Here is an 11,512-nt window from a genome sequence, read left to right on the forward strand (position 1 = left end):
TCCAACCTTTTTCCTTCGATCTTTCATCTATTTATAGAAGTCTTCGACCAATCAAATTTGAATGTAACTCCCACGTGCATTAATCTTTGAGTAACCATTCTCGCTCTTTTTGTACAACATGGGTAATCACCAACAATCAGCTCCAAATGTTCATTTTCTTCGATCAGGTTTATCGATTGACTTCTACCTCTTCTCTTCGATGAATTATTCTCAATAAGGGTGACATTCTTTGAAAGAATATTTACTGTACCTCAACTTTAGTGTCTTCGAAATTATATTTTTTCTGGCCAACAGCCTCACTTTAAACAAAGGTAATACTTTTATAACATATGAAAATCAAACCCTAAAATCTATCATCCAATGGTCAAAATAAAGTATCTTTATATGAAGGCAATTATAAAATCTTTATTGGAGTATCTAACATTTATATTTTATATATTATTAATTTGACAACCAAAATATATCACAAGTAATTCTCGCATTAAATCAAAATAAAATATTTTTCTCCAAAATTAATGAGCACCATCCTTCCCTCTTATTCTCTACCTTTCTTTCTCTTTTTTTTTATTCTCATTCTCTATTTTTCTCTATCCTTTCCAGTTTTTACTTTACAAAAATAAAATTAACAAAATAATATAATTCAAATAAAATTTTAAAATAAGAAACATATTAAAATATAATTAAAAAAGTGATCCCATAATATTATTCACATAGAAAAAAATATATAATTATTATTATATATATTTTTTAATTTTATTTTTTATTTAGTTATTTTTTCAAAATAATTCACCTAAACAAATAAAATAGAATCCAATATTACATAAATGTCTCGAAACCAAACATGTTATACACATGGCCAATTTTAGTGTTTACTCTATGTAAATCAAAGCTACTAAACCCGATTTAAGAATTTTAATGTAAATCGAATTGAATAGATTCGATTTAGGGTAAATCAAATCCAATAGCTTTGATTTAGTAGTGGACTAGAGTTTGTAAGGTAATTCGAAACCAATTATTTCGATTTACTCCAAAAATCTCATGTACGATTCTGTAGAGTGACAATAAGGGTGACTTATCTGTCAACTTTTTTACTATCATCCCCAAAGAATCAAATTTGCCTTACGTAAAGTTGCCAAAATATGCTTAACTTCTGGATTTGAAATCACTGCTTATATACCAGTATTGACCATAATTTACAAGAACATTCTGTAGTCTTAATAAGAGGGAGAAGGCTTAAAGAAATGATTTTACTTTTTCGTACACATATTCTATAGATTCTGATTTGACTATTTTGGACCCTTTCCCTTTAGCTTTGGGTATGAGAAAAGTTAGTCCTCAAGCCCCTCCGCTCCGGGCAAGTCCTAAGCTTTGAGGCGGTTTCACATCTTCTTAAGTCGAAATAAAATGACTGAAAAGAGGGAAGGTTTCCTTTTTTTAGTTTTAGGGTACTCCAAAAAATAGATCCAGTGAAGACAGGATAGGGCTTGTAGCTCAGAGGATTAGAGCATTTATAGAATTGCATTAGTGTATTAGTAAATCGAAGCTATTAGACTACTCGATTTACTCCAATGTATAAGCTTCAAGTAAATCGAGTCTAATAGCTTCGATTTACTAATACAATAATGCAATTCTATAAAATCAAATTCAACTAATTCGATTTTTCAAGGAATATAAGTTATATAAATAAGAACAGAATGTTAAATCTTCATTAGAGTAGTTATCACAATGGTTAGTGAGGATAGTTTTTTAGTTCTTATGCATTACAGATGGATGATTAAGAAAAAAATACGAGAAGGAATAAAATTTACTGATAAAGATCTGTTGAGTGTCTTTATTAAATTTTCTACGAGTTTTGTTGAGTTTCAAAATAATATAATCCAAAAATTGGGACTGCATGATATGAAATGGATGGATAAGTTATTTTATAGAATTCTGATTTCTGTTATACGAGATGGTATAAAATACGACTCATTTGTGATAGACAGTGATGAAGATTTACAAGTTTTATTTTATTGTCGTCATCTATTTTCTGAGATAAGGACTCATGAGCTATTGGCAAAATTTGGAGATGTGGTCTATAGTTTAGAAGGATCGAACCAAAATCCTTAATTTTTAGCAATGTCAGGAGCCTGCAGTTCAATTACATTAGTACCTCATCATCTGTGTGTATCATTACACCTGAGACAATTTTAATGACATCTCTATCCTTTGTAACTGATCTAAATCGCAGATAATGATGGACAAATATGTAATAATTGACCTTTCGATTCTATAAATAATCTTACATAATTTATAATGTTAGGGCTAAATTAATATAATTTTAAAAAATTTATAATTTCGTAATATTATTACGAATAAAAACATTAATTTAATTATAATTATAATGATAATTATATGAGTAATTAATTGAAAAGTGATAAATAACTAGTACTTTTTTCAAATGGGAATTTTCTGGTGGTTATGTGAAGAACTCCATTTAAAGATTTGTCATTGGCTAATGAGTTTGCATGCACAAAGTAAAATTTAAACTTCTAACATTTGTTTAAAAAGACTAATAAACTAGTTACTAGACTAACCCAACTTAATTTAACACAAACTATTATGCATATGTCACAAAAAAAAAAATTATAGACATGATATCAAATTAGATTATGAGAATTATATAAAAGGTAGAATTTATAGGACCTAATCATAGTTAAAATAGTTATATAAATTTTGTTAAAATTAAAAATATATTTTTTATATTTTGATAATATTTTTTCAATTAAAAAATACGTTAAATAATAACACAATATTTTGAGAAATAGAAATAGATTAAACTAGGCTTTATTTTTAACCGGCCAGATTTATCATGTAGTTAATTAACTTAAATCTGGTATGTAATTTACTAGGTTGCATTTAGTTTTAAATATAGGATAAAACAAAACACTAAAAATAAGACGTAAAAGATAAAGATACAAAAATTATTGATTTTGCATTTTGTTTGATGATAAACTAAAATAAATTATAAAAGTTTAATTTATTCTTTTTTTATTAAAAAAAGTTAGAAAGAAAAATATAATAATAAAAATATAATTATAAAAATCAACAAAAATAATAAAAGAAAAAATAAAAAATAAGTTGTGTCTCTTGTCAGTATTTTTGTGTCTTTTCTATCAGGATGAACACAAAATATATTAATTTAATGTCTTTAAACACAATGTCTTTATCCATATCTCATTTGTTAAACACAATTTTATATTCCTATATTTTTATCTCAAGATTATGTGTCTATAAACAAACACAGCCCTGTATACCTTTTTTAAGTCTACAATCTACTATATACTTTTTTAAAAGTGCTAAACTTTGACATGTAAATTAAATATGACTTGGTTTAAAGTCTATTAAAAGGTTGACAATTTTTATTTTATAAAAATAAAAAAATAAAAAAGTATTATTTATAAAAACTATTTTTTAATAAAAACTACTTATATATAATATGTTAAATTTAATGTTTACAAAAACTTTTAAATTTTAAAATATTTATGTATTTATTTATGTTTTAATAAATTCAAATATTTTTGATAGATTAGTAGGATTAATTAATGAACATAAATTTAATCTATTAATATATTAAGATTTTTATAATAATTTAAGTCTAGACCTATTTTATAATAGGCCGATTAGATCAAGTTAAATACAGGTCGCTTAGTCTAATTTTTCCCTAATTATTTGACATTGTTAGAGGAGAGGGATAGAGGGTAATCCTGATCTTATGAAGTATGAACCTTCTTCAGGGGTTCCTCTAAACCAAGTTGAGCAGGTTCTTCGCCAGGAAAACAGCCAACCTAAGAGTGAAAGAAAAATAGCTCAAAATTAAAACAGTTTAGGATTTGTATTGAGTAAAGGGTTAATCTGTTATTGTAGGGGATTTTTTGTACATTATTGTAGCATTTTTTTTTTGGTGCTTTTGTAGCATTTTTATATATGGTGTTACGTTACCTAGGTTTTTGTTGCTTACTGGGTCTTATTAATCCACATCTGGGCCCGCTCCTCCACGTAAAAACAGGAAGAAAAAAAAAAACAAGATGTGCCTTTGGGGCTTTGGGCTAGGGAAATAAAAAAGATGAATATTATTACCAAAAAAAAGAAAAGAAAAATATTTAGATATATTAAAGATGTAAAAAAAATTTAATTTAAATAATACTCTTAGCTAATATATGTAGACTTAATTATTTTTTATATATGTATATAGATTGAATATACAACTAGTTGTAAAAAACTTCGTGATATATGTTTTATGTATTTATAGCTCTTTATATAAATGTTTGAATAAAAAATCTACTGTTAGTACTAAATAGGAGATTATAATTTAGAGAGACAGAGACTACACTAATCATTCTCAATTAAGTTATTTGACGGTAAATATTTTTGCAAGTTAATAATAAAATAATCACTGGATATTTGACAATGACAAACGAAAAAAAGGACAATTAGTATATCTATGAAGTGATTAGACAAGAAAAAATATTAAGTGATTTTATATACCTAAAATAATAATAAATATTATATCCACGTTAAAAATTAATTACTAAATTAATTGTCATGTATTTATATAAATTTATGTGTAATATTTTATATACGTTTAATATAAATTTTATATTTAATACAAATAATTTATTTTTAATATATATAATATGATTTTAAAATAATTTGTATTAAAGTTTTTTAAAATAGAAATATTGGTGTCTAAAAAAATTAAGAATATTGATAAGGGGCCTGCTACACATACAAGTAAAAAGGCCGTACAAGTTTTACAAGTTATCAGTCCAAATTTCATTAACACGCGCATTAACTCATTTTGAATGGAGCGTAACTACACGCGCCCCCACTCAAACGGTTCCTCTTCGTCTTCTTCTTCTTCTTCTTCTCTTCTTCTTCTTCTTCTTCTTCTTCGTCTTCGTCTTCGTCTTCTTCTTCTTACTCTTCCTCTTCCTCTTCCTCTTCCTCTTCTTCTTCTTCTTCGTTTTTTTTTTCGATTTTCATGATTTCTGAAATTCTTCTTCTTCTTCTTGCTGCACGTTCTTCTTACTCTTACTCTTTTTATTCTCCTTTTCTTTCGTTTCTGCACGTTCTTCTTCCTCGTTTTCCTCTTCTTCTTCTTCTTCTTCTTCATTTACGTCTTTTCTCTCTGTTTTCTCTTTTTTTCGATTTTTCATGGTAAAATCGTTTTTGAAGAAGAAGAAGCAGTAGAAGATGAGGAGGAGAAAGAGAAAGAGTTCTGAATTATGCATAAGATGTACTTTAACGAATTTTGGGTGTATTTTTTTAAATCCTTTGGGTGTATTTTCTGTAACCCTTTGGGTGTATTCCTATAATCGTTTGGGTGAATTCTTGTAACCGTTTGGGTGTATTTTCTATAATCCTTTGGGTGCATTTCTGTAATCATTTGGGTGTATTTGAGTGATATCTGACTGATATCTATGGGTGTATCTGACTCATATCTATAGGTGTATCTTATTGATATCTATGGGTGTATTTTTCATTTCAGAAAAAATGACAAGCATTACAGAAATACACCCAAACGATTACATAAAATACACCCAAGTGATTACAGAAATACACCCAAACGATTACATAAAATACACCCAAGAGATTACAGAAATACACCCAAACGGTTACAAGAATTCACGCAAACGATTATAGAAATACACCCAAAAGATTACAGAAAATACACCCAAAGGATTTAAGAAATACACCCAAAATCATGCATAATTCAGAACTCTTTCTCTTTCTCCTCCTCATCTTCTGCTAATTCTTCTTCTTCAAAAACAATTTCAGAGCTTGATGTCAAAAAACAATAGAAATCGAGAATAACGAAAAAAAGAAAACAGAGAGAAAAGCACGTAAATGAAGAAGGAGAAAGAAAAGGGAAGAAACAAAAGAAAAGAAGAAGAAGAAGAGGAAGAGGAAGAAGAACGTGCAGCAAGAAGAAGAAGAAGGTGCAATGAAAACGTGCCGTAACAGTATGTGGAGGAACTAACGTCAACGACGAAGAACAAACCAGTGAGAAAGGAGGAGAAAAGAACGATCGAAAAAGAAGGAGAAGAAGAAGGGATGTAGCGCGTGTAAGGAACGTAGCACTTGCAGCGAATTTTGGGGATTAGAGTTTAATTGGCTTGTAATACTTACAAGCCCTAATCGCTTGTATGCAGAGTTTTCCCCTATTGATAAATTGAGAAATATATTTTAATTATTTTAAAATTATGATAATAACAATTAGGATTAATCTCTATATACAAGTGTTTTGCATTTACAAGCTTTACAAGTATGAAGAAAACAAAATCCACTAAATATATTACGTGCCTCTTTAACAGACTTTTAAATCAATTCAAATCAATTAACGCGTAAATATATAACATCCATTTTTCAAAAGATTTCGTTTCTTTTTTCAAATTTCTTGCCAAATTTGTTGGATCTCCTTCTTGCTTCGTTTTTTTCATGATTTCTAAAATCAAGCTTTGAAATTGTTTTGAAGATAATGAAACTTCAGAAATATTCCAAACGATTACAGAAAGGATTACAGAAATACTCCTAAACGGTTACATAAATACACCCAAAGATTATAGAAATACATCCAAAGGATTTAAAAAATACACCCAAAATATGGAGGAGACAGTATATTTCTTCTTGAAATCTTTTAATGTTTTGCTGGTTAAGGACGAGGCACATGGCAGAGACAATCTAAAAAAAACTAGAAGAACAGTAAAACAGTACATTAAATAATGTTTCTTCGTTTTTTCTGGTGATTTTTGATGGAGATTTGTATATTTTCTTCTTGATTTCTTCTACTCTTCGCGAGGAGTTGAAACGTGTCTTTTGTTTCGAATATCGCTTGAATCTTGACGTTTTAATTGAGGAAGAAGAAGAAGAGTGCGAATCTTGACGGTTTGTGTTTTGATTGAGGAAAAAGAGGAAGAGTGCAGAAGAGTGCGGCATAATGAACGACGCTCGATTTTAAAGGAGTGGTGCGCGTGTCTTGGACTTAAACCAACTTGTATAGCTTATAAGCCAAAAAGGCTTGTATAGCAGATCTCTAATAATTATATATAAAAAATTTAAAATTGGATAATAATTAATTCCTAAATTTGATCGTTTTAGTATGTTTTTCATTTTAAGTTTTTCTTCCAGATAGTTATAATTGGCCATTGTGAATGTCAATGTCACTAATCACTAGGCAAATATCAAATTCAAGTTGTGGAGATTTGGCTATTTGGATTTAGCGGTGGAATATGGAGCTACCGCCTCCACTAGAAATACCGTCGTATTAATTATAATTTATGAAAACCCACCAATCCGCAGTCTCCACGTGGCAAATCCATTACATTTGTTTAACTTAGTTGTGTGCAAGTGTAACTGTGTAGTGTGTTGTGTACCCACTCGTTCATTCCGGCAACGGCACAAGTTACAAAATCCACAACCGCCACCTTCACCTTCACCTTCACGGCTTCATGACCAAAATTCTAAGATCTCTTGTGCTCAACACTCAAAGATGATGATGCTGTGTTTGGGTAAATTCGCTGGATTCTCAATAAATCCAATTCATCTCTGCGATTCCACCAGATTCGTACAGCATCGCCATGTGAACTTGAAATTCAGATCAACATGGAGATGGCGCGTCATGGCTCAAGATTCCTCTTCCTCTGAATCTTCTTCTTTTGCAATTGATTCTGATACTTCCGACAAAAACGCTTCTGCTCCTGGGTATTATTATTATTATCTATATTCTTTTTTATTTTCTCGCTGATAATTGGTTAATAAGAATCCAATAATATTTTAGATAAAATAGATTAATTATAGATCCTTCTTTTCAATTTGAAGTTGTTAGTTAATCAATTGAAGTTGTGGCGTATTTTGTTGAGTTGAGTGCTGTTGAAGATTGGAGATTGTTTAATTAGGGGAGGGCCAAAAAATAAAAGTGACACTATTGTTGACTTCAATTTGTTCCAATCCAAATGCAGATTCTGCATCATAGAAGGTCCAGAAACAGTACAAGACTTTGCCAAGATGGAACTCCAAGAGATTCAGGATAACATTCGGAGTCGGAGGAACAAAATTTTTCTCCATATGGAAGAGGTCAGAATGAATTCACTTTTTCTACAACTAAATGATTATTACTATACTATTCTGTTGTAGTTTTACTGAATGAATAGAGATTGCTATTTTGAAGATTAATTTATTTATTAATGCTGTAATGGAGCTTGTTGGAAGTCAATTTCCCTTATCATGCCATTGTTGCCGTTGCCAATCTGTCTAAATGAAGAATCTTTCACAAGCAATTGCATCCGAGCACCATGCTTATCTTGTTTTGTGGGTCCTGCATAACCCTTCAAATAAATATTTTCCACTATCAACCTCTGAAAAATAAATTAAAGACGCACAATATCAAGGGTACTTCTTTAAGTAGTTAACAGATTCCAATTTATGTGGCGTAGTTCCAAAATGAAGGTCTTACAATAGGATGTTCTTTGCAGACGGGTTCAGAAGTTGTAGAGTTGAATATATTATGGTCTTATAGATGCTTTGCCATTTTGCTATGGTTCTATACTCTTGTATTGGGTTATGTTGATCTTGGTTTTATTATTATCAATCTTCTAAAGTCAACAGGTGGAACTGCTTAATGTTCAACCAATCATTTATTTATTTATATATTTTCAATCTTTTGGAAGCCATTTTACATGAACAACATCCTCTTGTATTTATAGGTTCGTAGGCTTAGGATACAACAAAGGCTGAAAAATGCTGAACTTGGAATTTTAACAGAAGAGCAGGAGAACGAACTTCCTAACTTCCCATCATTTATTCCATTCTTGCCCCCTTTGGTAAGTTTTGTGGCATTAGTTATGAATCATCTCAACTATGTATTTAATAACAAGAAGCCAGGGATTTTTCATAATTCTTGATGAATATGAAGAATTTACTTTTAAGTTGCATGGGTTTGGCAAATGGTATTAACAGTATATTGTTTGCAGACTTCTGCAAACCTGAAGCAATATTATGCAACCTGTTTTTCTCTCATTGCCGGGATAATTCTTTTTGGCGGTCTCCTTGCACCCACTGTAAGATGTTCTTGCACTTAGTTTCTGTGTTTTCAGGCATGTATCAAATAATGATGTTTACTTTGAAAGATGCCAAGCTTCGCATTTAAGAGAAACATATTTAGCTTACTCTGCACCTTTTTTTAATGTATCTCATGTGTCATTTGGTAATAACTCCATTAGTTTTTCAACTTTCAGCATTTTTAATGCTCATTTTGTCATTTTTGTGTCATTTCTCAGTTGGAGCTTAAGCTTGGGCTAGGGGGCACATCTTATGCAGATTTTATTCGAAGTGTACATCTGCCTATGCAGTTGAGGTAGATCCCTGTTCCTAGTCTCTTGTTGCTTACTTACTCTTTTAATCCCAGAAACTGAACTCTTTTAATAATAGAACTGCATGTTGTTTGTCTTTTATGGATATTTGATGGGTGTCTATCCCTTGCTAAAATGAATATTGGTGCAGTCTGTTCGTTGTTTCCTATCTTAACCACATTTTGTTGGATATTCTAGTCAGGTTGATCCGATAGTGGCGTCATTTTCCGGAGGAGCAGTTGGAGTGATCTCAGCTTTAATGGTTGTTGAGATAAATAATGTAAAACAGCAGGAGCAGAAAAGATGCAAATACTGTCTTGGTACCGGTAAGATTTCAAAAGCTCGCTTGTCATGTTCATTTTTAGGGGTTGAATTTTCGGACGGTAGAATTGAATGATATCTTTCAATTCTTCTGGTAACTTATTTACCCTTCTTAATGTACACATTCTTCCTACCTCTGGTTTCAATTGGATTCGTGAATCGTGATACAAATGTCTCCTCCACCCTCCTTATCTTTTCTCCTTTTCATCACTATTGCAATTCAAAAAGGATTATAAAACTACCCAAATAATGAATCTGGATAGGTTTTTGTGACTATATGATGGATTGTCCACCTTGTAGATGTCAAATTTAACATTATACTTTCATTCATAACTCAGTTGCAGGGGATTATTGCTGTATAAAATGCCCACTTGAAGTCCTTGTTAAAACATAAAGCAGAAAGTGGAGGAACTATATCAGATATAAAATGGGTCATGCGAAAATTCTAAAAATTAATTTATATGGTGAAATTAGCTGAGGTAGTTGACGTTACCTGTTATTTATTTGCTCTTTATCAGGATATCTTGCATGTGCCCGCTGTTCTAGCACAGGAGCCCTGGTTCTGATTGAACCAGTCTCCACGGTCAATAGTCGAGACCAGCCTTTATCGCCACCAAAAACTGAGAGATGTTCTAATTGTTCAGGATCTGGCAAGGTTAGTCATTTAAAAGCATTGAACTTCATCTTTTTTTAGATGACATTCATTGATATATTCAAAAACTGCCACAATCTACATACCTAAGGATTGATGTTGTACATTTTGATAAGGATAAAATGTTTTCCCGTGTTAACTAGGCCTAGGCTAATCGGATATAAGGAGAATAAGTTAGTTTACCTGCTTGGTCATGTTGTAAATTGTTGGATAACTGTCACGGTAATATCTGGTTTCAGGTTATGTGTCCAACATGTCTCTGCACTGGAATGGCCATGGCAAGCGAACATGATCCTCGAATTGACCCTTTTGATTAGAGGTTTAATACCGATAACTATACCCCGCAGGCAATTTGAATTGTAAAATTTGTGATATTTCAGTTGCAGAACAATAGATAGAATTTCTGTAAATATGTATAAAGTCAAAAGAAAGAGATCAACAATTAGAAGTCTGTTTTAATTGAATTGAGAGGAGAAAAAAGAAAGAGAAAAAAGAAAGACGAGCAGGAAGTGGAAAAAGAGAGGAGGGGGATGGTTTTGCAAACTTTGACAAGCAAAACTCAATGGTCCTAAGATATTGGTAAGTGACTTGAAACAGTTCCTAGGTGTTTTAACTGGCATGTAGTCATAGACCGCCGTGTCACAGTTGTGTAATGGAGTAATAAATATATTGATCAATGACATGTGATGCACTGTTGTGTTGTGACATATTACACGGATTGTTTGGGTCTCGGTCAATTTTAAGTTTAGTGTTCTTTGTGTTGGGTAGTTTCTTTTCTTTTTCTATATGATTTTTGCTGGTCCTGCTTGTTGTCTTCGTACCTCCACTTGAGGTGTTAGAGCTATTTTTTTCAAAAAAAAAAAAAGAAAAAGAAAATTAATAGTATACAAATATTCTAAAACAAAATAGTTTATGTTTGACTTTATATTTATGTAAATCGAATCAACTAAATTCGATTTATATTTTTTCGTAATTAAATCAATTTGATTCGATTTACTATATATGCTGTGTTAATAATAAATATATATGCTATGTTAATAATAAATCGATGGTTAATTCAATTTACTACTTTTGTAGTATATATATGTAAATCGATTTAGTATCGATATAAATTATTGACATTTTTATTTTTAACTTTAATGTATTATAT

The 11,512-nt window shown here is 30.6% G+C and overlaps 1 protein-coding gene across 1 annotated transcript; it reads left to right on the forward strand.

The window, feature by feature from the left end:
• The first annotated feature begins 7,167 nt into the window (after nt 1–7,167).
• On the forward strand, nt 7,168–11,069 carry LOC112789477 (protein ORANGE-GREEN, chloroplastic). The gene is made up of 8 exons (XM_025831394.3): nt 7,168–7,743; nt 8,001–8,115; nt 8,745–8,861; nt 9,012–9,098; nt 9,318–9,394; nt 9,588–9,715; nt 10,229–10,365; nt 10,602–11,069. The coding sequence occupies exons 1-8, from the start codon at nt 7,532–7,534 to the stop codon at nt 10,677–10,679; spliced, it is 951 nt and encodes a 316-aa protein (XP_025687179.1). The 5' UTR covers nt 7,168–7,531; the 3' UTR covers nt 10,680–11,069.
• The last annotated feature ends 443 nt before the right edge of the window (nt 11,070–11,512 follow it).

The sequence above is a fragment of the Arachis hypogaea genome, chromosome 3 (assembly GCF_003086295.3).
Source record: "Arachis hypogaea cultivar Tifrunner chromosome 3, arahy.Tifrunner.gnm2.J5K5, whole genome shotgun sequence".
NCBI classification, from domain to species: Eukaryota; Viridiplantae; Streptophyta; class Magnoliopsida; order Fabales; family Fabaceae; genus Arachis; species Arachis hypogaea.